This window comes from Corylus avellana, chromosome ca2, assembly GCF_901000735.1.
Source record: "Corylus avellana chromosome ca2, CavTom2PMs-1.0".
NCBI lineage: Eukaryota > Viridiplantae > Streptophyta > Magnoliopsida > Fagales > Betulaceae > Corylus > Corylus avellana.
This window is the reverse complement of record NC_081542.1, coordinates 26,513,006-26,539,850: the sequence shown is the minus strand read 5'-3', so window position 1 is coordinate 26,539,850 and position 26,845 is coordinate 26,513,006. Positions and strand designations below refer to the sequence as shown.

The 26,845-nt window shown below is 32.5% G+C and overlaps 3 protein-coding genes across 4 annotated transcripts; all 3 read left to right on the top strand.

Moving 5' to 3' along the window:
- The first annotated feature begins 598 nt into the window (after nucleotides 1-598).
- On the top strand, nucleotides 599-3,652 carry LOC132171135 (uncharacterized). Its single transcript, XM_059582371.1, has 3 exons — nucleotides 599-977; nucleotides 1,752-1,864; nucleotides 3,232-3,652. The coding sequence occupies exons 1-3, from the start codon at nucleotides 863-865 to the stop codon at nucleotides 3,310-3,312; spliced, it is 309 nt and encodes a 102-aa protein (XP_059438354.1). The 5' UTR covers nucleotides 599-862; the 3' UTR covers nucleotides 3,313-3,652.
- Nucleotides 3,653-8,008: 4,356 nt separating this feature from the next.
- Nucleotides 8,009-8,787, top strand: LOC132172805 (glutaredoxin-C9-like). Its single transcript, XM_059584375.1, has one exon. It carries the CDS (start codon nucleotides 8,124-8,126, stop codon nucleotides 8,529-8,531), a length of 408 nt encoding a protein of 135 aa, XP_059440358.1. The 5' UTR covers nucleotides 8,009-8,123; the 3' UTR covers nucleotides 8,532-8,787.
- Nucleotides 8,788-18,749: 9,962 nt separating this feature from the next.
- On the top strand, nucleotides 18,750-26,490 carry LOC132170771 (endoplasmic reticulum oxidoreductin-1-like). Of its 2 annotated transcripts, none has more exons than XM_059581873.1 (11): nucleotides 18,750-19,029; nucleotides 19,989-20,204; nucleotides 20,629-20,748; nucleotides 21,531-21,777; nucleotides 21,917-22,027; nucleotides 23,296-23,414; nucleotides 23,921-24,025; nucleotides 24,260-24,462; nucleotides 25,251-25,374; nucleotides 25,851-26,027; nucleotides 26,136-26,490. In XM_059581873.1, exons 2-11 carry the CDS (start codon nucleotides 20,043-20,045, stop codon nucleotides 26,145-26,147), a joined length of 1,380 nt encoding a protein of 459 aa, XP_059437856.1. In that variant the 5' UTR covers nucleotides 18,750-19,029; nucleotides 19,989-20,042; the 3' UTR covers nucleotides 26,148-26,490. The 2 variants fall into 2 exon arrangements, with proteins under 2 accessions (XP_059437856.1, XP_059437855.1); XM_059581872.1 differs by having other exon boundaries at nucleotides 25,845-26,027.
- The last annotated feature ends 355 nt before the right edge of the window (nucleotides 26,491-26,845 follow it).

The window sequence follows — 26,845 nt, the reverse complement described above, 5'->3', positions numbered from 1 at the left end:
TAAAATCATTAATAGATCAAAATTTAATAATAATCATCTCAAATTTAATAATGATTTTAAAAATTACATTACATTTATAAGGATTTTAATCTTCCTTATATCATTACTCGTTCTTTTTAGTTACTTTTGTTTTCTCACAAATAGAAAAAGGAAAGATTGTTAAAAAAACAGCTTTTGGATAAAAATAGTTTTTGGGTAAAGACTTTATTTTTAAGCTTTTATCAAAAGTGTGTTTTGGTCATTTTTAAGCTTTTTGGACCTTTAAAAGCGATTTTAATTTTTTTACCAAACAAATACTTTTTTTTTTTTTATACGGGCTTTTTGAGTGTTAAAAACACTTTTAGGCCTCTCAAACACAATTTCAAACAAGCTCTTAATTATATTTTTAAAAATCATGCACATTTTAAATTATTATTTTTAAATTACACTTTTTAAAATCGCAAACACAAACGGACACTTAGGTTCATTAGAATAAAGTAATTTATATAAAAAAAAAATACAAGAATAAATTACAAATATATATATGTAGTTACAAATTAAAGCCTTTAATTTAAATATATATTATAATGTATTTTCACCAATCTGTAACATAAAAAGTTTTCCTCCTTTGGAAACCAGAATCTCTCTCTCTCTGTCTCTCTCTCTGTGTCTGTCTCGATGTCCTTGAGTTTGAATTGGTAACGGAACGGGTTCCGGAGATGTAAATAGAAATCCAACATGGGTCGGAGCAGCGTCTCTCAATCTCACGGTATCACCCACTTTACTATATTATAAACCTTTTCGCTCCGTCCCATAATGTCCGCCTCCTGAACAACACCCTCAACACCACCTCCGACGTCGTTTCCAGGATCCCACCGGCAACATGGTCCAAGACCCAAAACAATCTCCTCCTGAGCCGCCGCCTCTGCAGCCTTCCACTCAAGCCGACCCTCCTCAACCGCCGCCAACACCGCCGCCGCCGTTCGATCCTAGTCGAAGTAACTCTCTCTCTCTCCCTCTTGCTGCTGTTTTGTGTTGTAATTAGAGTAGTGATAATGCATGTTCAGTTTGGTTTGATTTTCTTGATGTTTGTTTTTGGATTATTGGGAATTCTTTCTCTTCTATTTGTGTTGAGGATTTTTAGGGTTTCAATTTGGATTTTTGTGGGGTTGGTTCTATCTCTTCTTTGTTTTTGCCTTCCACAGCACTGAAATTGACTCTGAATCATTAACAAACTCGATTGCAATTGTGGGTCAACATGGTTTCCTTGATTACCCACAAAAAAAAAAAAAACAACGACATGGTTTTCCCTCTCTATGATGCAATTAATCGATCCACAAGTGATTCTTGGAAAAGTACGTAGCAAGTTTCTTTGAAGTTACCGAATTTTGTGTTTGTTTCAAGTTTTCTAGACATGGTTTCTCGAGAAACGATTTCATCTATTCGGTCTTTTGAAGGTAATGAATTAGTAATCATGGCTTGATGGCATTGTAGGTCCTAATTTTGAACAAGTGTCATTGATGTTAGATCGGCAGGCATGGGTATTTAGAAGATAATGATAATCATCAAGAAAGCATCAAAATTTTGCTTGTTAATGAGTTGTATTTGGCCTAATTTTGTTCTTTGGAGGATTCTGGACTTTTATGGTTTTTTTTTTTTTTTTTTTTTAAATTTTTAATTTTTAATTTTTATTATTTTTTATTTAAATATATAGAAACTGACTTACAATCATCCTACTCTTTATCTCACACTTGCCATATTTTTCTTTGAAGTGATTGGCATTATTAAAAGGAAGGCTTTAATAAAAGAGTTAGCTGCAGCATACCATGCGGAGTGCCTTGTATATTGTCAAGAGCTTTTGGAGCTTCAAAGAAAATGGGAAGAGGTTAGAAATGATGTCCTCCTATTTCAGTTGTGCATTTATATATTACTATTTTCGCTCGTTTGTTAGGTGCTATGTTTCATAATTTAGGCATGTTCATTTGTAGTGATCAATGTAAATAGTTTCTTTTTAACAATTGAGTAGATAATAACTTACTCAAGCTACTTATTGGTCTCCTTGCATGTTTCCAAGGTGATTCTGTCCATATGTTGACTTTAGCTAGCTATTTGTATAGAATACTTGGAGACTTCAGGGTGCGGAATTGGAATATCTAATTGGTTATGAATATCTTGTGGTTTTGCTTTGATACTTACTACTTTTGAACTGGTCTTAAAGGACCTTGATTTGGAGTTCTTTTTGGGTTTATAAAGGGCAAATCGTGTATGGTCTTAATTATATTGTTTTGATAAGTCCTTTTAAACCTTCAGAAGATTATCTCGGAACTCTTTTTAACCCGGATCTCCTAATTTGGAGAGGTAAAATCTTTGAGTTATTGTCTATAAGGGTTGAGTGAGGTGGGGTTGTTGGGTTTGGATTGTTATGTTCTTCAGAGATATTTTCCATTGCTTTGGATATCCAATAGACATACCATTACTCATGTCATGTTTTTTCAATGGAAGGGTGGTGAAGGGTCTAGGTGAGACATGATGGACATTTGGGGAGACCACCTTGCATTTTATAGCTTTAGAATGATGAAATTTTACGTCCTATGAGAACTTTAAAGAATTTTGATTAGTTCATTGCATTTTTGTTGAACAGAATGATCATAGGTTTATGAAATGTAAAAAGACATTTGTTTGGAATCATTGTTGTAGAGTCTTCATTAATAGGATTAGGAAGCACAAGAAGATTAGACAGATGCTAAAAGGGAGAATGTCTTTTTCATAGCTTAGAGTGGACCAAATATGACCAACCATTAACTACTGAGATAGATAATGTTGGAGCCAACGGGCCAGTACACTCTCATGGTGTGACGTTTATATGGCTAGTGTGGGTTGGTTAAGTCCCATTTGATTTCTTGATATCTCCGTTTGATCCTTTTCCCATTGAGCAGGATTGAATTATGTTTACTGCTGTACTTGATCAGTCATAATGTCCAACTTGATGTGCAGATTAGAGAAAAAGTGCTGCTATAATAGAGAGGTTTTGTATATCTGACTTGTTATAATCATGCTGTCATAGCTTGATATTACTTTTGGAAACAATGCAACTTTTTGACATCAGAAGATTTTTACTGGCAAAACCATCTTTTTTCAACTGAAGAAATTTTGTTGCTGTGTTTCTATGCTAATTGGTGATTTTACAATATGATGTACCGTTTCTTCACATATTAATTATTTCTGACTTTAGTGGATTTCAAATGCTTGCAGCCATTTATTGACTTAAAGCCTCCTGAGGATTCAAGGAAAGAACCAATGCGGCCCCCCAAACGACTAAAGAAATCCCGCTAGACAGTTGATACTGACGTGTAAGATTTGTATCTTGATCTCGCCTCGGTTGCACCATTGAGGCAACCACATGTATTTGTTTTTGAAGTTTCTGTTAGATGCTTAGATGCAACAACTGTTTCATGGATTCCTTGCATCCTACATATAAGCTCTTTTTTTTGCTAGTTCGTACTATATGAAGTGGGCAGACGGAGAGAGTGTTAACAAATTTAACACCTGTTGTTCATTAAGAGATGTGTACCATTACTGGTGCACAGTATTGTACATATCATACATGGATGCTTTCATTAAATAGGCAGTCGTTTGATTTGATATAATCACAAATGTAACCCTATATGATTCATCTACTGTGTGCTATTTGGATGCCAGAGTGCTTCGTGGCTCTTTAATGCTTTTGCTTTTTCGTGCGTTTTCTGCATAGTTATGGATTTGATTTGTTATGTTCGACTAGCAACGCGTTGATGTGGTTTCAAAAGCTCGTGCCATTAGATATTTCGGAATAAATTTATTCTTAACACCCATTTTATCGTGCTTATTAGATATTTCGGAATAAATTTATTCGTAACACCCATTTTATTGTGCTTACTTCACACTGGCTGAACAGTGTGAAGTGAGTATGATAAAATTGGTATAAAGTGCATCATTACTCGACACTTCGCCACAAGATCTATGATGTTTATGTATTCTTACTAAAGTGTCTGCCAATGCTTGGGATTAAAATGTTTATTGTCACTAGAGAAGTGCATGCTTAGAAGACTATTCTGGCAAGAAGTTCATCTTATCTCTTTGTTTCTCTACCTGCCTCTTGAGTAGTTTAGTTTGAGTAGAAGTTGTTATTTGTTTCAGTCATGGTTAGGAGTCTTGAGCTTATTTTACATGAAGATTAGTCTTGCTGTGGTTGCAAGTCTATTTAAATAAAGTTCTTGAATAAAATTTTTGGAAGTTTATTTTCCAAACCCTTGATTTGATGAGGTCCAGATTTTCACCGAGAAAATTAATGATTTATTTTCGTTGAAGGAGCATGTCCAATTATCAGAATTAATGTTATTTTTATTCTCTCCTTTTTTTATTTATTTATTTACATATGAATTTAAAGTTGACCAATATGTATTTTTATATGTGCTTTTGAGTTATATTATATACTTTTTTTACATGAATAGTAGTACTATATAAATCATGTTTTTGTATAAAAAAAACTTGAAAATTTAGTCATAAATCAATTGTTAGAAAACTATATTTTTAAAATTATATATTTCTTCCTAAATAAACATCTTGGTTTCATCCTACTAGGTGTTGGGCCATGTAAAATAAACACCATATGGGGAGGTGATGTGATGACCGATAAAAAAACTATTTTTGTTAGTGATCCACCTCAAATATAAATTATATTTATATGTTTTAAACAATAATTAATTCTTTTTTTATAAATTGTTTATTCATTTTATTAGTTACATTTTTGTAATTTTTATTTTAACTTTTGTTTTTTAGAGAAATGCTATGGGTATTAACTCATTTACTAACATATGAGTATTAACACGATGTGGAGCTTTTTCATTGGAGATGATCAAAACAATTAATAAAAAAAATGTTACGAATACCAACAAATAAGCTCCACATCAGGTTAGTAAAGGAATTCGTACTCCTAGCATTTCTCCTTTTTTTTTTTAAAAAAAAAAAAAAAATTACCTTGTGAAATAAAATATCTATTTGTATATTAATTGTCAAATCATGTAGTAAGGTTGTACATGTGGATACAGTTATTGGCAATAAGCGCGTCGCATTATGCGGTTCACTTTTAAGTAATCACATCTACGTCATGTTCTTCCCAACTGTTATATGCATGGTTATCTGCATATCAAGTGATGGGCATTTCAAGCTTATTATAGTCTTTCGAAACTTCTTTAGCTCTATATTACCGCTTATTTTAAGTGATTTTGGAAAAAAAAGAAAAGAAAATGGGCCTCTATTAAAGCCTATTATTATTAGGCTAATTTCTAGCATCTTATTGATCTTAGCACAACTTTGTGAATATGTATGGTTCACAAACCATTTTTCTTTTATTTTCCTCTTCTTGCCATCGTTTTGTACGGTTTGAATAGAAAGTGAAGCAAAGGAGGTGAAAAACCATCCTTTCATGCTCACCACATATTTATTTAAAATGGTTGTTGTTGTATTCTAAAACCTTTTTTTTTTTTTTTTTTTTTTTTTTTTTTTCTCTTTTTACTTAGCAATCTTCAAACATTAATGCATAACAATACCATCTTAAAACCAGTCTATAGATTAGAAAAAATAAAATAAACATAAACATAAAAAAATAAATAGTCTAGAACATGAATCGAAAAGATCAATCAAAGCGATGAAAACAAAGCCTCCAATTAATGAAAATCTCAAGCAGTGCAGTAAAATAAAAACAGTCTATATATAAAAATTCAGTTGATTAAACACACACCTATGCAAAGATTGTTGAGATGTAGTCGTGCAGCGTGGGAGGTTTCATCTACCTTAAAATTGTTTCGTCTACCTTAAAATTGTTCTTCGCATCTACCCATGCAATTAGTAGTTTTTACTAATCGTATTTGCATACAGTAACATAAATAGCATGATTAACGGTATTGCTGTTAATTACATCCGCATATAATATCAAAAGTTTTATTTTTTAATTTTATATAAGTCTATCAAAAGTTTTTAAGAAGTGGATTTTTTGTCACAAGTTAATTTTTTTTTTTTAAAAAAAAAAAAATAGAGAGAATAAATTGAAGGAGAAAACAATAAAATAGGACAGAAAAAGGCTCGGAAAAACATAAAATAGGACAAAATGGGTGGGAGTCGGATATATTTTGTGGGATCCTAGGGTAAAAGCAGTGGGGTTCGGTTCGTTCAAACATAGCACAAGAGAGAGGGAGATGAAGGCATAAACTGACGGCGTCACTGTCCTCGAGAAGTAGGACACAATAGGCTCAGCCAGGCTGACCGTCCAACGACGGCGTTTCAGGCCTTGTTTGTCGGCCTGTCGGTTTCCCTTACCCATAATATCCACCATTAAGGGCAAACAACATTTTCCCAAAATAAACAAAAGAAAATTAAAAAAAATTCTAATTTGGGAAAATATTTTTCTTTCTCGTTCAAAGCCTTTTAGCCGTTGAAAAAAGGGCGTACGCAGCAGGAGTCACGCGTCAAAAGAGAGTCGCAGACTCGCAGTGCATGACTAAGCAACGGCGGTGGCCGTTGAACACGTGTCCCTCTCCGGTAGGCCCTCAGACCGCGCGTTCCTTGTATTTTCCGCGTGACAGATTTTCTTTTGTTTTCCGTTGGGATTTTTCCTCCGCGGGTCCCATTTTGTCAGGGCCCAGTTGTTTGTGTGTGAATTGCCCTTATATGCATGTTTCTTTGGTCTCCGCTTTGACTCTCTGACTTTCTCTCTCTCTCTCTCTCTGTGTAATATTTTCACGTCAAAAAAACAAAACAAACACAAGGGCATGCCTCTGGCTCTCTCGAGGTGGATTATTATTCATTGAGGTGTGTCCGTACAGTAGAAGAAATAAGCAGAGATCAAGCCGTCAGAGTTTGCCTGCTCCAAAGGTTTTGATCCCCCCTCTCTCTCTCTCTCTCTCTCTCTCTCTCTCAATATATATATATATATATATATGAATGAGTTTTTTTTTTTTTTTTTCATATTTGTTTAGTTTAACAAAAGTTTCTTATGAATTGGGTGGTAAGAGTTCATAAAATTCAACTTTTAAAAATGACACGTATATTATCAATATGTACAAAGTATATGTTTTCTTATGAGATATCTTTTAACATTTTTTTTTTTTAACAAATTCAAATATTCACTAGTGGTGGAGCCAGGATTTTGGTTAAGAGGGGTCAAGATTAAAAAATAAAATTGAACAAAAATTTATTAAAAAAAATATATAGTTAACAAAATAAATAAATAAAAGTTAATTATTGTTTAAAACATATAAATATAAATTATAATTTATTTATTTTATATTCATAAACAATTAATATATATTGACCAATTTAGTAATAAATTAGTGTAAAAAATTGATTACATGCCTATCAGAAAAAATAATTAAACACTTTATTTGAATTGTTTAATGGCTTGAAGAAGAGAAATTTGGCTGATTAAATTTACAAATCACAAATTTGATATCGCCAAATCACATGCAACACAGTTTATGAGTTTCGGTTATATATATATATATAATGTGTGTCGATTGTTAACATGCTAAACTCAACTTAACTATCAAGGTATAATTTCTTTTTCTCCTTTCCCATATGAAGAAAAAAAAAAAATGGCGGGCAAAGCCCCTGGCTCCACCCCTGCATCGGATTAACTATTAAATTTGTGAACTCATATGAGTCTCACACAAATTTAATGGTGAATTCATCTATTTATTGAAAGAATTAATTTTATAATTTTTATTTTATTTTATTAATGCAAAATATGTGAGAAACATGCATGCATGTGGTATTTTTAAAAAGTATGTACTTTTTTATATTTTAAGAGACACATGTCACTCTATGAAAGGCTAAATGATAAAAATCTGTCTTAGTGAATAGATTATTTAAATATTTGCTAACCCTAGAAAACTTTTTGGTGTTCATTTTTGCTTCATTGGGGTTCCCAACTTGTACCATAAAACCCACTGCTATCTCTCTCTCTTTTTCATAACTCAGAGCCTTAGAACTTCAACCCTTCGTTTCTTGGCCACCTTTTTTTTTCTTCTTCTCTTTAATCGTATAAAGCAGTCCATTTAAAACGTTAAACCTAAATAGCTTTATTTTCTACAGCGCTTGCTAGCTCAAGCATGCAGGTGGTGAAGAAATCCGGGATCGGAATGGACGGCAGCATCGCTTCCATCAACGGCGACACGTCGGATGCCGTTAAGCTGGACAGCCCGTACGAGACAGTGCGACAGCTGGCGGCTTGCAACGCGGTGGTGGTGTTCAGCATGAGCGGCTGTTGCATGTGCACTGTGGCCAAGCGGCTCCTCTTCGGCCTCGGCGTCGGCCCCGTCATCATCGAGCTCGACGAGCACTCGGCCGGCCCGGACATTCAGGCCGTGCTCTACGAGCTCTGCCCCGACGGCCAGAAGCCGGTCCCGGCGGTGTTCGTCGGCGGCAAGTTCTTGGGCGGCGTCGAAACCCTCATGGCATGCCACATCAATGGCTCCCTCGTGCCTCTCCTCAAGGACGCCGGAGCTCTCTGGCTCTGACATTGATGACCAGAATATGCTTAATTACCTAACTGTCCTTTAACTTTTTTTCATATGCTATGTTTCTCTTTGACCGTCTTTGTCTATCTTTTTTATATTACGTAGGATGTGGTCGTACAACGTACGGAGTGACAGACCGACCGGCCGGAGCTTTGTTTCTTTATCTTCCGGTTCTTCACTCCGAAGACGAAAGAAAAAGAGTTTGTTTAATTTGCAATAGATGCAGTGAAGTGAATGTATTGAACATTATATATGAAATCTGACACATTATCTTATTATCATCAAAGCCTTTGTTGGGTTATTGAACTATTTTACACATTTCATGTTAAATATTTGCGGCTAATTAAGCTTGCCTTTTCGGTTCTTGGGACACTTCAAATTTATAATATATCATTAATTAAATTCATCTCTTGCTAATGCTCATACCTTAAATCATTATTAAGGAGAAGATAAGAAGAGATGAATGAATTTAATTAGATATTCTAATAAAACTTTAATTTTGAATATATATTAATTTGATGAATGAGTATTTTATAAAGGAAACACATAATATACAAATCAACAATCAACAGCAGCAAAGTTTAGTTTTTGGGGTATTTCATCCTTTGCATTTTCTATTTTTGATAACGATCGAGGAGCAAGCCTACAACAGCTTCATTAGATCAATATTGTCATTGACTTCTTCAAATCAAAATTAAATTCAAAAAGAAAAACTTATTTTTAATTTAAATAGTTACTTTTAAAATGAATCCAATATCAAAGTCAATTTTTTATTATTATTCTTTATTTGTTTTTGGTAGATGAGAGAAAGAAAGGAAATGAATATATAATCCTAAAAAACTATGATTTGAAGAGTTTTATCAACAAAAGTTAAATATGAAATAGATTGGTAAAGATGGTACAAAAATAATCAAGTTTTAGAGACACTTTTTAACGGAGTCTTTTTAACAAAACGTCTCTACATGAGGTCATTTTAATAGTAAAACGATTCTTCTTTCTTAGAGAGATCGTTTTAGGGTTGCAATGTCCCAACCCTGAGAGCTTGTTAAATGTCATTTTAGAAAATTTTCTAATTTTTTTATTTTATTTTATTTTTTTATAAAATTTAAAATTAAAGAACTCAATTAATTGGAGAGGATTTGTAAAAGATAGTCATGAGTAAGAGAAAAAAAATTGAGGACCAGGCTGCCGGAATTTGTGGTGCCGGCGGTGGAATAAAGAGGTTAGAATAGAGCCATGCAAAAAAGTGGTCGGTCGTCGGCGGACAATAAAGTGTTTCATACGTCATGGTCCGTATGAAATACTGAGGGCTTGCATGGCACGCGAAACTGCAGAGTTACGGATTAATTAAACTGACGGCATCTGCAAACAAAATGATTGCATGGCATCCCAATTTCAGCTAATCATTTTTTTTCTCCCACGTTAATAAAACATCGTGGCAAACCTAATTATATATTTTGGGCCTTAATTAATTATCTCTGTTTCTTAATTTGTTTTGATCATCACAGTGCATGGTAATTTATATGCTACCATATAATATATATAAATATATATTTTGATTAATTAATTGATTCCTCATGCCTGCTTCATGTAAAGCGATGATGCAGCAAGTAGCTAGCTAGCTAGAGGGGCTGGCTCTATGTTCACTTATATTGCTCGTGACACATTAATTTTGATAATAGACAGACAGTAGTACCAGGTCTAATCTGATATTGGTCTCATTCACTTATTGCTTTGGTCCTTTGGACACGTTTACAATATAGTCTCGTAAATGCACTTCCATGACGTGGTCTCGCAATTAAAATTCTTACATTAATTTGAGTAGTATTAATTAGTTGTTTTAGATTTTAGTGTTATTCGGTTGGGTTGAGTTAAACTGTGGTTCAATCGGATTTAAATGAGGACCCACAATTTAAACATTGACCAAATTCTCTCGTCATGCATACTTCAAAAGAAACGACACTCTTTTTATCGGAATTAAATTAAATGCGTCAAATCAAGACACTCGTATCAGCAGCAGAAGTTAAGCAAAAGTAAATTAATATATATATATATATTAGGACATCACTTTTAACCTAAAAGCCTAAGTTAATGGATTTGAATCCATTTACGTATATTAATTACCCTTCTTCTTTATACTTTTTTAATGTTGAACACAAATCTCACAAGTATTTACACAATAATTACTATAAACACACTTAAAAAAAGAAGTTACAGTTAATCGCCCTCTTCTGCTCGTTCACAGCTTGCATTGATTTAATTAGACACGTTTGAGAAGGAGAAAAGGTTGTAGTACGGACTACGGGGGATGAAATTTTTGAGGGAGTACCAGCAATAATCCAGCATAATTTGCGGGGGAAATAACGTTGTCCATGTGAGTACGAACAATAATCCAGCACAATGAGTGGGGTAATAACAATGTTCTCTTTAGTGGCAGAATTTGGTCAACTCACCTATTAAAAATATTTAAAAAGTTGAAGTTCATCTTCCAATGGAAAATGATAAAATAATAATACTAATAACAATAAAAAAACCAGCAAGTTGGCCATTTTGATGAACTCGGTAATGATTGTTGATGTATTTAATAGTGCACTATATGGTAGAACTGAATTTTCTAGTTAGTTATATTTTAAGGGTATTTTTGTTTTTGTTTTTGTTTTTTGTATTTTTTGTTTTGTTTTTTTTTTTTTTTTTTTTTCACTTTTTAGAGATAAAAAATACCAATCAAATATAACTAACTAAACTGAAGATCATGATCGTAATTCGTATATGATACTTATGTTCACACATTTTAACGTCACATTGAAAACCGTTTGATGTACTAACATTAAAGGACATTTAAGAAAATTTTCTCAAACTCATTCTAATAAATACTAATTGTCATCTAACATGTGAGATGCATATATTTTCTTTAACATTTTTAACAGTCATTTATTACCATTCTGCTAACCTATAAGAACCAAAACATTCGATTTTTTAGGGTTAGAAGACACTTTGCATTTATTATAGTGAGTTGAATTAAATTTCATCCAAACTCAGCATCAAATCTTGAACATAAAATGAATATTTTTTTTTTCATTTCATTTAAAATATTGGAGTTTGGTGTGGAGGGACGGAATTTTTGTTTTTGTTTTGTTTGATAAGTTGGGAACATTGATTTATATAAATAAAAAATCACATAAATACATATAATTTTTTTGTATGTGTGTTTGTCGCGTTTATATAAAATAAAAACATAGAAGTCTTAAATTTAATCTCATGGCATAACAAACACACAATAATATAAACAGTTAGCAAAATAAGCTAAACACGATCTATAAGATTCAAGAAAAATGATACAAAAAATAAATATTATAAACCCAAATGACTATAGAATAATCACTCAAAAATAAATAAATAACAATATTTTCATTTGCAAAAAAAATACACAAATAACACAAATAAATTGATAATTATTTTATAAATTATGAAATATGTTATTAATTATTGCTATCCGAATCAACAGAGAAACACGATGAGGGAGAGAATGAGACACACTGAGAGAGGATCAGAGAGAGAGAGAGGCAGTTTGTACGACAGGATAAGCAGAGGGGCCAGCAGGGAATGATTGCTTGGAGAAAAATTAATTAGTTTTTATTTTTATTTTTATTTTCTGGATTTGTGAATATCCACAATGAAATCATAAGGCAGATATGAAATTTGACCATGACTTTTCTATTTCCAGAAAATAGAATACTTGTGAATTTTTAATTAAGTATTCCAGAACTGCGTTGCCCATTTTCAAACTCATCTTTTGAATCCGTTGTCTTGATTTATTATTATTATTATTATTATTATTATTATTTTAACAATATCTATTTTTTAATATCAATAATTATCCAGATTTAATGGAAGCAATATGGAATTTAATTAACCCTAAAATTTTTAGAAAATGTTATGGGTACATCAAATTTTTTACTAAGAGATGAGTATCAAAATGATGTGAAATTTATGAACAATGCTATAAACTTAACTCTTATACAACTTCTGTATAACTTAGCTAATGTGAAATGCTCATAAACGGTTAAATTTAAGTTTTTGAAATAACTGGTACGTGTTGAGTATCACCTATTAAAAAGGAATTTGAGTTCACACTTGAGGGAAAATATTAAAGTATTTATTAAATTATTAAATTTACCTCATCCTACTTTTTGGATTAGTGATAATGTAACATAAACCATTGGATCAACCTTTATTAAAAAAAGCTCATAAATTTCAATAGTTTATAAGCACTCCGCATCAGCCCAATTATATAGAAGTCGTATAAGAGTTAAGTTTTTAGAATTACTCCGAGCTTATTAGCATATTTCTCTAACTTAATTATTTTGATCCTCATTTCTTGATTAAAAAAAAAAAATTAGTAAAATTTTAAAAATCTCTCATTTGATGTGGGCTAAACTTAAAAACTTAGGTTAAAAAACTACAAGACAGTAAATTATTTTAAAATATAATTCCAATGAGGTGGGATAATTTCACCAGATATTGATAATATCAAGTATTATTGATCACTTTTAACTTTCTTGCTCCAAAGTACTTAAAAGTACTGAAGCAGACCTATCAGATGGTAGGTGTTGCTCTTTTTACTGTTGTTGGCACGTGACAAAAAGACAAGAAAATTAACAAGTAGAATATTTGCTAATCTTTTTATTTATTTATTGATTAAATAAATAAATATACAGTCTAACTCTTAAAAGCAGAGGCAAAAATTGTGTATGTTATTGATATTTTCATAACTAATAATAAGATTTTCAGAAAAATAAATCTAGAAGTTAACTAGTGGAATGAAAATAGAGGAAGTATTCTAACACTCCTCCTTATTGTCCATCATGCTCAAGAAATGAAATATTTAATTGAATATAAATATGACGTGGGTTGTGTATACACTCGTGAGATTCAAGTTTCATATTGAAAAAATATAAAGAAAAATGATGGTTAATATACTTGAGTAGACAACATGCCCATTAATTTAGATTTTAAGCTAGAAGTGATGTCTTAATAGCCCATAGTTAGCTTCCATTGTTGTTTATACACGTGTCTTGGTTTAACACGTTTGATTTGATTTTTGTAAAAAGAGTGTTATTTTGACTTTTGGTTAGCGGTTAACGGTTAGTAGTTAGCGGTTTTTGCCTATGGTGTTCTTTAGATCTGGTTGCAAATTTTTTTGAGCTGTTCTACAGATACCAAGGTGGTGCCTCATATCGGTGGCTTCAATCCAATCTCCATCAGTGCCCCCTTAACTTCTATGGTTCTCGCTTCTGTGTGTAGCTGCAACGGTTTTTCTTTTGGGTGTGCTATCCCTAGTATGCCCTCTTAAACAACCTTAAATGAAGACCAATATTTTAGGCGTTTGTGCCAAGAATAAATAGGGCTGTGTCATACATTTGACACATTCCCTATCAATTTATGTTTTCTTTTAGTGATCTTGTTGTATATGGGCTTATTGTTGGATTGCTTAGCTTTTTTTTTTTTCTTCGTTTTTTGTTTTATTTGGTGTAACCATTCCCTTCCTTGAGATTCCCCCCTTCCCTTCTTGTTTTTCCACAAAAAAAAAAAAAAAAAAAAAACATACGACTAGAGTGGTGCTACGGGTATTACAACTTTCACATTCGTACATAACTAGCTCACAACCCGCGTAATGCGCAGAATTATTCATTATAATTTAATTTCAAAGTTTAAACACACATGTCCATCATATTTTTTATTCAGGGGTATAGGAAAAAGTCTTATCAAATAAAGTTTTATATCCTTCACATATATAACGGAAAAGGTTACTTTCAGGACCAAAAAAAAAACACTCATTGAACATCAACATAATCTAAAAATAGTTCACATATATAACGGAAAAGGTTACTTTCAGGACCAAAAAAAAAACACTCATTGAACATCAACATAATCTAAAAATAGTTCACATATATAACGGAAAAGGTTACTTTCAGGACCAAAAAAAAAAAAAAAAACTCATTGAACATCAACATAATCTAAAAAAAGTCATACCGCTGTCCGCTCATACCAAAAATGACGATAGGAAACTCTCTTTTGCTATCATTTCCTTTAGTTCAATGTAAAATTTATAAAAGAAAAATAATCAATTTGAATAAAAAATAATATATAAATTAGTAGAAATTGTCTTTTTTCTACTTATACGTTTCCCAATTCCAATGAAACCTTAAAAACCAATGTCGTCCATTAATTAAGCATATAAACAGAAAAACGAATTACTCAATGAACAACAACACAAACTAAAAAAACGTCAACTGAAAATAATGATAGGAAACTATCTTTCACTATCATTTCCCGAATCCAATATAAAATTTATAATAAAAAAGTAATCAATTTGAATAAAAATAATATATAAATTAGAAAAAAAAAATATAAGGGACAAAAATGAAAATGGAAGAACATAACCACAGGATAAAGATTAAAAAAGAAAAAAGAAAAAAGAAAAGAAAAGAAAATACTAATATAATTGAAAAGAACTGTTCTAGCAAAAAAAAAAAAGTAAGAAAGAAAGAAAGAAAAGAATTGTAGTATATTTTTTCATTGTGAAACAACAATTGAAAACTCTCTCTCTTCTTTTTCCTAAATTGAGTGTAAAATTTACAAAAGAAAAATAAAAAGAGAGAATTTGAGAATCTTTTGTTTTCTTTACTAAGACATTAATTAAATGCATTTCAAATAAAACTCATACATTTTAATTGTAGAATATAAACAGAAAGCAATAGAAGATAAAAAGAAAAATAGATAGAGAAAGATAAAATTTGAAAATTTTTTATTTTCTTCATTAAGACAATTAAATCTATTACAAATAAAATCTTTACGTTTTAATTGGAAAATTTTCCGAATTCAATGTAAAATTTGCAAAAGAGAAGTAATCCATTTGAATAAAAATATATATATAAATTTAGAAAAAAAAAAAAAATATATATATATATATATATATAAGGGACACAAATAAAAATGGAAGAACATAACCACTGGAAAAAAGATAAAAAACGAAAAAAATGAAAATATTAATATAATTGAAAAGAACTGTTATAATTTTTTTAAAAATAAATAAATAAATAAAGAATTTTAGTATATATTTTTCATTGAGAAACAACGACGAAAAACTCTCTCTCTCTTTCTCTCTTTCTCTTAATTGACTCATATTGAAGATATAAACAGAAAGCAAGAAAAGATAAAAAGAAAAATAGAGAGAAAAGAAGAAAATTTGAGAACCTTTTGTTTTCTTTATTAATACAATTAAATATATTATAAATAAAACTCTTACGCTTAATTGTCTCCTACATTATGGCAAGAAATCAAAGAAACAAGCAAAAGAAAATTAAATGAGAGAGAGAGAGAGAGAGAGAATTTGAGGATCTGGATGCACTTAAATTTCTAGGGAAATTCCAGTTTCTGGAATTCTAGATCTAGGCCGTCCACCATCTAAGGGCCAATGTCCTGCCACGTGTCTCACTAATAATAAAATAATATTTAAAATTTAAAAAGAAAATATAAAAGTAAATAAATAAACCATTTTGCCCAAAAAAATTTGGGTTTGGCCCTTGGGGGTGATCCCACCCCCAAGGGCCAAACCCAAATTTTTTTGGGGTGGCCATTATTTTATTTATTTATTTATTTTCTTTTTAAATTTTAAATATTATTTTATTATTAGTGGGACATGTGGCAGGACATTAGCCCTTGAATGGAAATGGACAACTTGGATCTGAAATTTCAGAAACTGAAATTCCCCTAGGAATTTTTGTGAATCCAGATTCAGAATTTAGAAACCTTTTGTTTTCTTCATTAAAACACTTAAATGCATTACAATAAAATCCATATGTTTTAAATGCATGAAGTTTTAATTGTCTCACCTATATGGAAGTTTTCTTCAAAAACGCCACATGTCGCAATTCTATGTACTCTCTAAGAGGATCAGTTCACTTGCAAAAATAGATAGGTTCAGGACACATGTCATAATTCTAAGCACTCTCTAATCCAAAACTCAATAAAGGAAGATAAAAAGAAAATTAAATAAAGAGAGAGAGAATTTGGAAATATTTTATTTTCAACATTAAAACACTTAAATGCATTACAAATAAAACTCATATGTTTTAAATGCATTATGTTTTAATTGTCTCACCTAAATGGAAGTTTACTTCAAAAACGCTAGCTGTCGCAATTCTAAGCACTCTTTAAGAGAACCGGTTCACTTACAAAACACACATGAGTTCAGGATACGTGTCGTTATTCTAAGCATTCTCTAAGCCAAAACTTGGAAAGAGAAAATAAAAAGAAAATTAAATAAAGATAGAGAGAATTTAGAAACCTTTTGTTTTCTTCATTAAAACATTTAAATGCATTACAAATAAAACCCATATGTTTTAAATGCATTACGTTTTAATTGTCTCACCTAAATGGAGGTTTTCTTTAAAAATGTCAAATGTCGCAATTCTTGGCACTCTCTAAGAGGACCGGCCATTCATTTACAAAAACACATGGGTTTAGGACATGTGTCATAATTCTAAGTACTCTCTAAGTCAAAACTCGGCTTATATATATATATATATATGATATGATGAATGGTGAAATAATTAAGTAAATAAAATATGGCATATCAATATCTCTTAAATTTCACCAATGATAAACTTCAATTTATAAATAACTTTTATAGTAAAAATTGTAGTATTTCAAACATTTTTTTCTTTATGATAGCGCTCACTCATGAGTCGCAATAGAAGGGATTGGTTGGAGCTGCGCATTTGGAGCGTTTTAATTTAAGTCATTATTTTTTTGCCTAATAGTCAATCAAGAGATTCAGGTAGGGAAAGCACAACTATTGCTTATCATCTGGTTGTGTCTTAAATTATGCACAAATTTTAAAATTAGGAAACACAACCTATTTCGAAAAGGAAGCATTTCATTCTCATTCATTTATAAAAGTTGCGAGCAAAAAACTCTTACAAACAGAACAAATTAAAAGCTATGAAGTAAATTATAGCCGGAGCTTAAATTACATACGTCACCAATCACAACCTATTTTGACTCTTAACTATTCCCTCCCTAATTATATCCATTATTTTGACTATTACCCATTCAAGACTTAATTGCACACACTTTTTTTTTTTTTTTTTTTGACAATGTCTGCACAAGTGGGAAGGGAGATTCGAACTAGTGACTTCTGCTTCATGAGACGTGGTCTTAGTCGATTGAGCTACCTCTCGGAAACTTAATTGCACACACTTGTAGGTGTATACAACCTACAATATATTTGGCACAATAAATTTATTCTTTACATTTATTTTGTCACGTCTACATAGAAGGATCCTTTTCCCTACTTTATACGGTTGAGTGGTCACTTAAAAAAACAGAACTTGATATATCCATTCAGCTCATGCCACGCCAACGGTGTGAGGTGGATGGGATAAAACAGGTGTAAAGGATCGTCTTCGTTTAGTTTTATTTCAAATATATTATACTAAAATTAGCCTACGTGTGTGATTCAATTGCTCATCAAATAGGTAACTTCTTAGTCCTTTCCAAAAACGATGTGCCCAAATTAGATGTATGTGATCTCATCATGTGAATGAGGAGACGATTACCCCTTCATGATCGTATTTTTCTATTAGTTTGCATGAGCTGTAGCTACTTATATCACTCAAATTTCACACACAATATATATATATATAAAGAGTTGGAGAAAATGTAAAATCAGTCTTTGTGATTTATTTGGTTTATAATTAATTTCATGTAGAATCAAAATGAACTCATAAGTCCCCAAAATATGCCAAAAAAATAATTTAGTTCCTACAGTCAAATTATGTTCACCAACTTATCAGATTCAGATAGCATAAAACGTTAAAACCAATAAAATTGTAACACTTGTTTTACTTAACTTAGTGTCACACTAATATAATCTGTTAAATTAGTAGACGTAATTTGACTGTAAGAACTTTTTTTTTTTTTTTTTTTTTGGGGGGGGGTTTGGGCATATCTCAATAATTTATAAGTTGATTTTAATACCAAATTAATTACATTTAAAATTTTGTTGACTTTAGCACAAATGGGCCATGGCATTGAAAATCTACAAACCCAAATTAACATAAATTTGTTCATATTTCTTTTTTTAAAAAATTAAATTCAAAATAACATTTTACTAATATGCAAAATAGCATTTACTGCATTTCAGCCGAAGTCCCTGCCGTTGGTTTTCCAACTTTCTTCTCTGACTTGCCAGCCGTTGAATTTAACGAACGAATACCGTCGGCGACACCCACCGACTTGACTTTCCTTTTGAATCATATTTCTACGACTGCAACTTCTACATTTCTTAATCGCTTCTCCCCCGTCTTCCTCTCCCTCTTCATCGCTGTCTCTGAAATTCCTTCTTCCTTTCTCTGTCCCTCTTCTCTTCTCTTCTCTTCGCTCGCTCTGTTGAAGGTGGCACAATTCCTCTCCCTCATTCGCTCGGTTGAAGGTGAGTCTTTGAGCTCCGTGAGCTTGTGTTTCTTCTCATTCATGGTCGGCCTTTAAGATTTCAATGCATGAGGGAAAATTTTGATTTTTGGTAGTCGAATTGTCAATGATAGTTGATGGGTTTTTGGAAATTTGGGTTCTGGGGCTTTTAAATTCGTAAATGATTGTTTGAGGCACACCCTCTTTGATGGGTTTTGTTGGATTTTTAGAATTCGCTCGTTGATCTGTCGCTTGCTCTGTTTGTTTTGTTTGTACCTTTGGTTTTTGGCGTTCATGAGTTTTTCGATAACTTGCATCCGATTGTCGTGAATTTTATGCCTTACAAATTTGTTCCATTTTCCTGTAATGTTCTTCTCAGACAAGAAATGGCTGGGAAAGTTGTATGTTTCTCATACTGGTAGGGGCTCCCATTTTTCCTTTTATGTAGCATTCATGGTCCTTAGCAAGTTATATGTTTCTTATATTAGTATTCAGGCTAATATGAACATAGATTGATGGTTAAATGAGCCACAGTTGAGATAATAGCTTTAGGGCCTTTTTATTCCTCATTTCTTTAGAGGAAGATTCGGATTACTCATTGTGACACCTATGTTCATATTAGCCTTTTGTTGGGACAGATTTTGGGCTGTTGTATTATAATTTTTGATCTCATCTCAGTTATTGGCTGTTCAAGACCTAATGCCTTCGGAAAAGCATGTCATATGTTGCTGTTTGAAAATGTTATTTTTGGAAATAAATGAAAATGAAAAAAATAACATTTAAAGAAAATAAAGAAGAGAATAGAAAATCTATTGGAGTATGTATTGAAAAAGTAAGTAGCTATAGTAGAGAATGTGGATTTTTGGATAGCTAAAATATATAATGTTGCTGGAGATGCTCTAAGTCCACCGCTTATTCCACAATTGACCAACCCACAACTTTGAGTTTGCCACTGATATCACATTTTCCTTCGTTTTCTAGGGAGCCAAACAGAGGGCTGGGATACGTTTCGGCATTGTTTGATTGAGGCTGGTGATGGAGAAGGCAAAGGCTGAGAACACGGGCCGTAGAAAGCGATGGAATTGGGTGGTGGCTGGAGCTCTCATTGCCATCTTTGTCGCTGTGGCTGTGTCTTCGAGGACCTCTCCGAATTTGTCGCTCTTCGGACTAACTCGCACGCCTTGTCTTTGTGCTAAGGTGAATTCTTCTCCTTGGTTTTTTTTTTTTTTTTGGAAGTTTCATTTTTCATTTTCTTAGAGGTTCTGGTTGGCTACTGAGAAAATGATGGAAAATGCATTGGAAGAATGGAAATCTTAGATTCTTGGGAAGACTTTAGGACAATTGAGCTAAATTGTTTTGTATTAGGCTTGATTGAGTGAAGCGGTTTTCCATTTCTTAGTCCAAAATATTTTGTAATTTCAAAAAAATTAATCAATGTTTCTGCTTTTCTTTGTGTTTTCGCCAAATCAATTATATTTTGAACTGATTTTGTGATGGCTATTTTTTATTGTTTTTCTTTGTTCTGTAAAACCTGAGTGGGGAATTAGAGTTGAATTTGATTCAAATTTAGTACTTTGTGATTTTTGATTGTTAATTGGTTTTTGGTTTTACAATTGTGCAGTATAGCGGGATTGTCGAAGATTGTTGTTGTGATTATGAAACTGTGGACCGTCTTAATGAGGAACTGTTGCATCCATCGCTTCAAGAGCTTGTTAAAACCGCGTTCTTCCGGTATTTCAAGGTACTCTAGTTTTTTAATTTATTATTTAGGAGTAGGCTAATTATATGAGGAACTACTATGTGGTCCTTTCTGTTGTACTATTTTCATGTAGTGTTTAAGTAGGATATAAAGAAAATGGTTACACTATATGAGGCTTTACTGATAAAAATGTTTTTTATTTTTTATTTTTTAACTACCTAATAAAAATGGTCTATACCTATCATAATACCTATAGTTTGCAAGTTGTTTCAAAGAGCTAATGTGCTTTTAAACTCATGAGTGTGTGTGGACTGAAATGAGATGCCTTCTCATATTAGTTACAATGTACATTTTGGAACGTGTATGTTGTATCAATATAGAAATGCTCCATATACGCACATGCCCACACATGCATGCACACACACACAAATATTGGTAGATTTTTTAAAAAGATATTTCCTTTGTCTGGCCTAGGAATACTTGTATTTATCCATTTAGGAAACAGAATACTTGTAATAGAACTTTACTCTGATAATAATATAAATATTGGCATGATACCAAGGTACCAGAATGAAAACAAGCCATGTCTTTGCAGATGTTTAAAGTTTTTCTGGTCCAGATATAGCAAGTATTAACCTATATGACCGATTACATATGTGAAATCCCTTGCCATAAATACAACCTTAGGTCTTTTTTTATCTAGAGTGTAAATTATCAATGTAAATATAATCTTTTTCCCCCCTTTCAAGCATTGTTACTTGCTTCTATTCTTGAAATAATTGTTTTACTTGGCTGAAAGTCCTTGTGAATCTAATTAATGGTAGGCTAAGTTGTGGTGTGACTGCCCTTTCTGGCCTGATGATGGAATGTGCCGTCTGCGGGATTGCAGTGTCTGTGAATGCCCAGATAGCGAGTTCCCTGAATCATTTAAGATGCCCCATTCACAAGAGGATCCTATCTGTCAAGAGGGAAAGCCGCAAGCAGCTGTGGACCGTACAATAGATAGTAAATCTTTCAGAGGCTGGACAGAAGCAGACAACCCCTGGACATATGATGATGAAACCGACAATTGTTTGTATCATATTTGAATTAAGTGTTGATGTTAATGTCAAATGTTAATACGACAGTTGTGGATTACGTTTGTTGTTGGATGACTTTAATCCCTGAAGATTATTATGGCTTACAACTGACATTCCATCTATATTTGCAGCTGAGATGACATATGTTAACCTTCAACTGAATCCTGAGCGCTATACTGGTTACACTGGTCCATCCGCCAGAAGGATATGGGATGCTATCTACAGTGAGAACTGCCCAAAATGTGAGTTCTCATTTTCTGTTCTATGCCGCATATTTTTGGATAATGCATTTTCTCTCTTTCAAAGTAATTGTTTTTAATGGTTTTCATTACTGTTAATATTTTTACTTTGGAAAATTACATTAACCTCCCTCAAGCTTTCGCAAAATTACGTAACATTTCCTCCATGTTTTGAATTAGATACTAACCTCCCTTAATCCTTATACACCAGTCACCTTTGAGCCACTAAAAACCAATTTTTCCAATTGACTTACCGATCTACACACAAAAAACCAAAGCAAAAATAATTTTTCCCAAAAATGATAGTTGACACTTGATTTCTGGTTTTTTTCTACTTTTAATAATTTAAAAAATTATGTTCTACAAAGTAAAATTCTTCAAAATGTAGTTTAATTTCAATAATATGAAATTTAACCAGGACTTCAAGATTGAGTGAGGAGCAACAGGTTTGTAAGAATATAAGCTGAAATAGTCCAATTGGTACTAAGCTCCCTTAATAATTTTAGCTCCTGATGGTTAGTGCAATGGTTATTAAGTATAATAATGTTGCCCATTTAAAGGCAAAATAGTATTGTATACATTTTAATCAATTTCCAATTGAAATTTTTATGTTAACAAAAAGTTTCGTTTCTTCATGTGGTGGATGCTACTGCTCAGTGTATTATTTTGTGAAAAGTCGAGGTAGATATACTTTTCCTTTGTTATTGTTGTTGTTGTTATGTTTTTATTGAACAAAGGTTGCTAAGCTCTTGCCATGGGTATTTTTTTTTTTTGCGGGGGGGGAGGTTGTCCTCTGCCCCTTTACTGAATTCATTTGGGAGGAGCTAGAATGATACTCTTAAAATTGGTGTTTAATGTTCCTGCTTCATCTGAATGCTGGGTTCCCACTGCAATCCTTGTTTCCTTTACTTTCAGTGCCCATTTAGCTCCAATAAATGATTTTTCATTTCTGATGTTGGATACAGGACATAGCATCCTCACTTTCGTTGAAGTTTCAAAGAATTAAAAGTGGTTTATTTTTCTTTTTCTAATATGATAAGGTTTTGAAGTCAATGGTATTTTCTTATTATTGTTAAAATACTGGGCTTTCATGTTGCCCATTTAATGTTGTGTTTATACTCAATCATCAAGTGGCCAGTTGTAATTGTTAGAATTTAATTATTGTCTTCTATGAGAATTCATTCATTTTCTAGATATTGAGCAGTTATGATGTGAGTTCTTCTTAACATGACCCTTATTACAACAATGTTGTGCTGGTTCAACTTCTGCAGATCCATCTGAAGAGTTATGCCACGAGGAAAAAATTTTGTACAAACTGATATCTGGTCTTCACTCATCGATTTCTATCCATATAGCTGCTGATTATCTACTCGATGAAGCTATAAACTCGGTACAAATTCTGATTTATCATACCCTTAGACACTTGCCATTTTACTCTTGCCAACTGATAGTTCACATAGATTTTCCAAATTACATATTTTACCCATTTTGACCAGTATATTTTCTTAGCCCATGGTCAATGCAACTTATTTTCTGAACCCTCTATGTTGCACCCTAAAAATTTTATTTTTAAATTTCGGTAAAGCTGTTCTAATTTTTCCTTCCATTTACTTATAAAATAATAATAAAAAAATGATTAAAAGATAGAGCTCTGTTGGTATATTTCACTATAGATATTTCAAAATTTTAGTTGGTAACTGATGTTTCATTTACATGATCTATGCTGCAACTTGCTTTATAGAAAAATCTTACATTAGAAGTGGGTAGTTTCAGGTGCAAGAAACTTTGCCCAGCATAGGGGCCAAAGTATAACCTTCCCTAAGACTTGTAGCAATAATAATGTATTGAAAGATCTGACCATTCTTTAATTTTGCCTTTTTATCTTTTCAATTTCAGTGGGGTCAAAATCTCTCCTTGATGTATGATCGGGTCCTAAGTTACCCAGATCGTGTCAGAAACTTGTACTTCACTTTTCTCTTTGTTCTTCGAGCCGTGACAAAGGTGAGTGTTAGTTAACTCTTGATTCCTTCTTCAAGCCCTATATTTTTTTGTTAGTGTAAGGTATCGTAATATATGAGAAATATTTCACTTGATGGAATATGTTATAATGTATTGTTATATGAACTGTACTTATTTTATTTAAAAAAAGGTGTTGTATAAACTGTGTATCCTGATGGGTCTATAATGATGAATAAAATTCATCCTGATTGCAATCACTGGCTGAATGCATTTTAGGCAGCAGATTATTTGGAATATGCTGAGTACGATACTGGAAACCCGAATGAAGATCTGAAGACGCAGTCCTTGATGAGACAGCTACTTTTCAATCCCAAACTACAAGCTGCATGTCCAGTCCCATTTGATGAAGCCAAATTGTGGAAAGGTCAACGTGGACCTGAATTAAAGCAGCAAATACAAAAGCAATTCAGAAACATAAGGTGCTTCTCGTAACCCATTTGATTAATGGTCATTTTTACTTATAAAGAAATCAAAAGAGAAGGTATGGGTAGTGTCTCAAGGAGTTTGTAGAATTCATTCTTAACACACTGTTTGGTGGCATCTGAGGAAATGAATTTGAAAAAAAAAAAGATCAAAGGAGGGGGGAAGGGAAGAGGTTTCTTCATTTGTATGTTTGGATAGAGAAAACAAAAGAAAGAAGAAAAGGGGAAGATAATAATTTTCTCTTCTTTGGTTTGTCGAGAGAAGGGAAATGATAACTATATCTTTGTTCGACTTATATTCTCTTATACAAGGGAATATGGTGGAATAGAGAATAAGGGGCATGGTGGTAATATCATGGTATTGCTGCTTCCTTTGCCTTCCTTTCAGTCCAATTCGGGCAGACACAAAAAGTTGGGCCCTGGTGGACTGCCCAAATTATCCCCCTTCCCTGTTTCTCCCACCTTTTCCCTCATTTTTTGCATTTACTGCTCTTATACCAAACCAAAGCACTGCAAAGTTACTATCATTTGTTTAGAATGGAGTTCTCACTACTTGTCTGGTATCATGTGTGTAAAAGTATGAACTCAATCCTTTTTTGTTTTAATATTTTGGTTGGAAGGAAGAATCCCCAATGAGTGTTACCACTCTTGGTTTTAAATATTCCTCTCAGCAGGATAAAATGCTGAATGACAAGTTTTACCCTACGTAGTTCCACTTTCACTTTGATTATATTACTACTAATTTGATTGGCTCAACCTTGTTGCAATGATGATTGCCATTGCAGTGCATTGATGGACTGTGTAGGATGTGAGAAGTGTCGTCTGTGGGGAAAGCTTCAGGTCCTTGGTCTTGGTACTGCATTGAAAATCCTCTTCTCTGTCGATGGTCAGGAACACTCTGCTCAGAATGTAAGTATCTTCTACAGTTAACTTGAAATTCCAAATTCCAATTTTATGTCACTGAAATATTCTTCCTTAAGTGGTAAGTATCTATAATATTATCCGAAAGATTATTAAGTTAGAAGCCACTCAATTTTTCCTACAAGATCAGCATTTTTAGTGTGCTGACACGAGTACGGGATAAAGTAATGCTACTCATCACATCCCTTTATCACATTCATTTTACACCCATTGATGTGGCGTGTTTTAAGTAGCATCCTATTTTAGTCACTTAAAAAAACCAAAAGTGTTTCACTTAAATGATGTCACATCAGTTAGTGTAGAGTGAGTGTGATAAATGATATGAAGAGTAGCATTACTCTCCGAGATGTAGTAGAAAAAAAAATCAGAAGAAAACGAAAAAAAAAAACAAGGCCCATCGGTGAGCAAACAGTACTTTTTCTTTTCTAAACACTAAATCATGTTGCATTGGCCTTCAGCTGCAGTTGCAAAGGAATGAAGTGATTGCCTTGATGAACCTACTAAATCGACTGTCAGAGTCTGTCAGATTTGTCCATGAAATGGGACCTTCAGTTGAAAGGATCATGGAAGGGCAGATTTCTTCACTCAGTGCTCCAAATAACATATGGCAAAGGATTTTGTCATTCATAGTTAAAACCAAGGTATATATACCCCACTCTATTTAGCATGTTTCTTTTTAGTTTGGCTCTTTGCTTTTTTAAGGTAGCTTAGCAGGCTGTGTTCTGCGTTTGTGTTTATTTTACTTGCAGGTAAGTAGTTGAGCTCGGTTTGAAACAACCATAGATTACTTCCAAGAGAGAGATAATTATCAGGAAAGCAGTGTAGGTTTCAGAAAGAAATGGCCCATGAAAGGATAGAATATACTTGTATAAGAATCATTTCAAAGACATGTGCAGATCGTAAATTTGCATCGGGTAACATTGGAAACTACATTTTTATTTCACAACTATTTCACAATATTGGCGTGACAATCTCAATCAACCCTTAAATTTAGTTGATAGAGACCGAAACGTCAACATTGTAAGATAGTTGTAAGATAAAAATATGATTTTTAGCATTATTCGTCGTATATGAAAATTTTGAAAGGTGAAGAACATTATAGTACATACATACTGAATTTTCTTCTTTTTCTTTATTTCTCTTTGGTTTACTACAAGTTAGAACAATGTCTTTACTCCTGGGTATAAAGGGTTTACAAAAGGCCTCAATCTTTTATTTTCTACTCTATTATTATTAATTGGGAAAATTATTAGTTGAGGTTTGAATTGGGGCAGCAGTAAAGCAAACCAATTCTAAGATTTTTCAACCATATCTAAGACCTTTTCAACTGTTATAGTTGGGCATTGAACCGACTTAGAACTGGAGGCCTGGTAACCATAAAGTTGGATAGAAAAGTTATTTTATTTCCATGCAATTTTATAACTAAAAAATATAATCATTTCATTTTTCAAGATATCCA

Excerpts from the sequence above, each read along its gene's own strand:
- LOC132171135 (XM_059582371.1), top strand. The coding sequence starts at position 863 with ATGGTCCAAGACCCAAAACAATCTCCTCCTGAGCCGCCGCCTCTGCAG. Across the intron at positions 978-1,751 it reads GCCGTTCGATCCTAGTCGAA|TGATTGGCATTATTAAAAGG; the intron begins GTAACTCTCTCT and ends TTTTCTTTGAAG. Across the intron at positions 1,865-3,231 it reads TTCAAAGAAAATGGGAAGAG|CCATTTATTGACTTAAAGCC; the intron begins GTTAGAAATGAT and ends AAATGCTTGCAG.
- LOC132172805 (XM_059584375.1), top strand. The coding sequence starts at position 8,124 with ATGCAGGTGGTGAAGAAATCCGGGATCGGAATGGACGGCAGCATCGCT.
- LOC132170771 (XM_059581872.1), top strand. The coding sequence starts at position 20,043 with ATGGAGAAGGCAAAGGCTGAGAACACGGGCCGTAGAAAGCGATGGAAT. Across the intron at positions 23,415-23,920 it reads TCGATGAAGCTATAAACTCG|TGGGGTCAAAATCTCTCCTT; the intron begins GTACAAATTCTG and ends TTTCAATTTCAG. Across the intron at positions 24,026-24,259 it reads TTCTTCGAGCCGTGACAAAG|GCAGCAGATTATTTGGAATA; the intron begins GTGAGTGTTAGT and ends AATGCATTTTAG.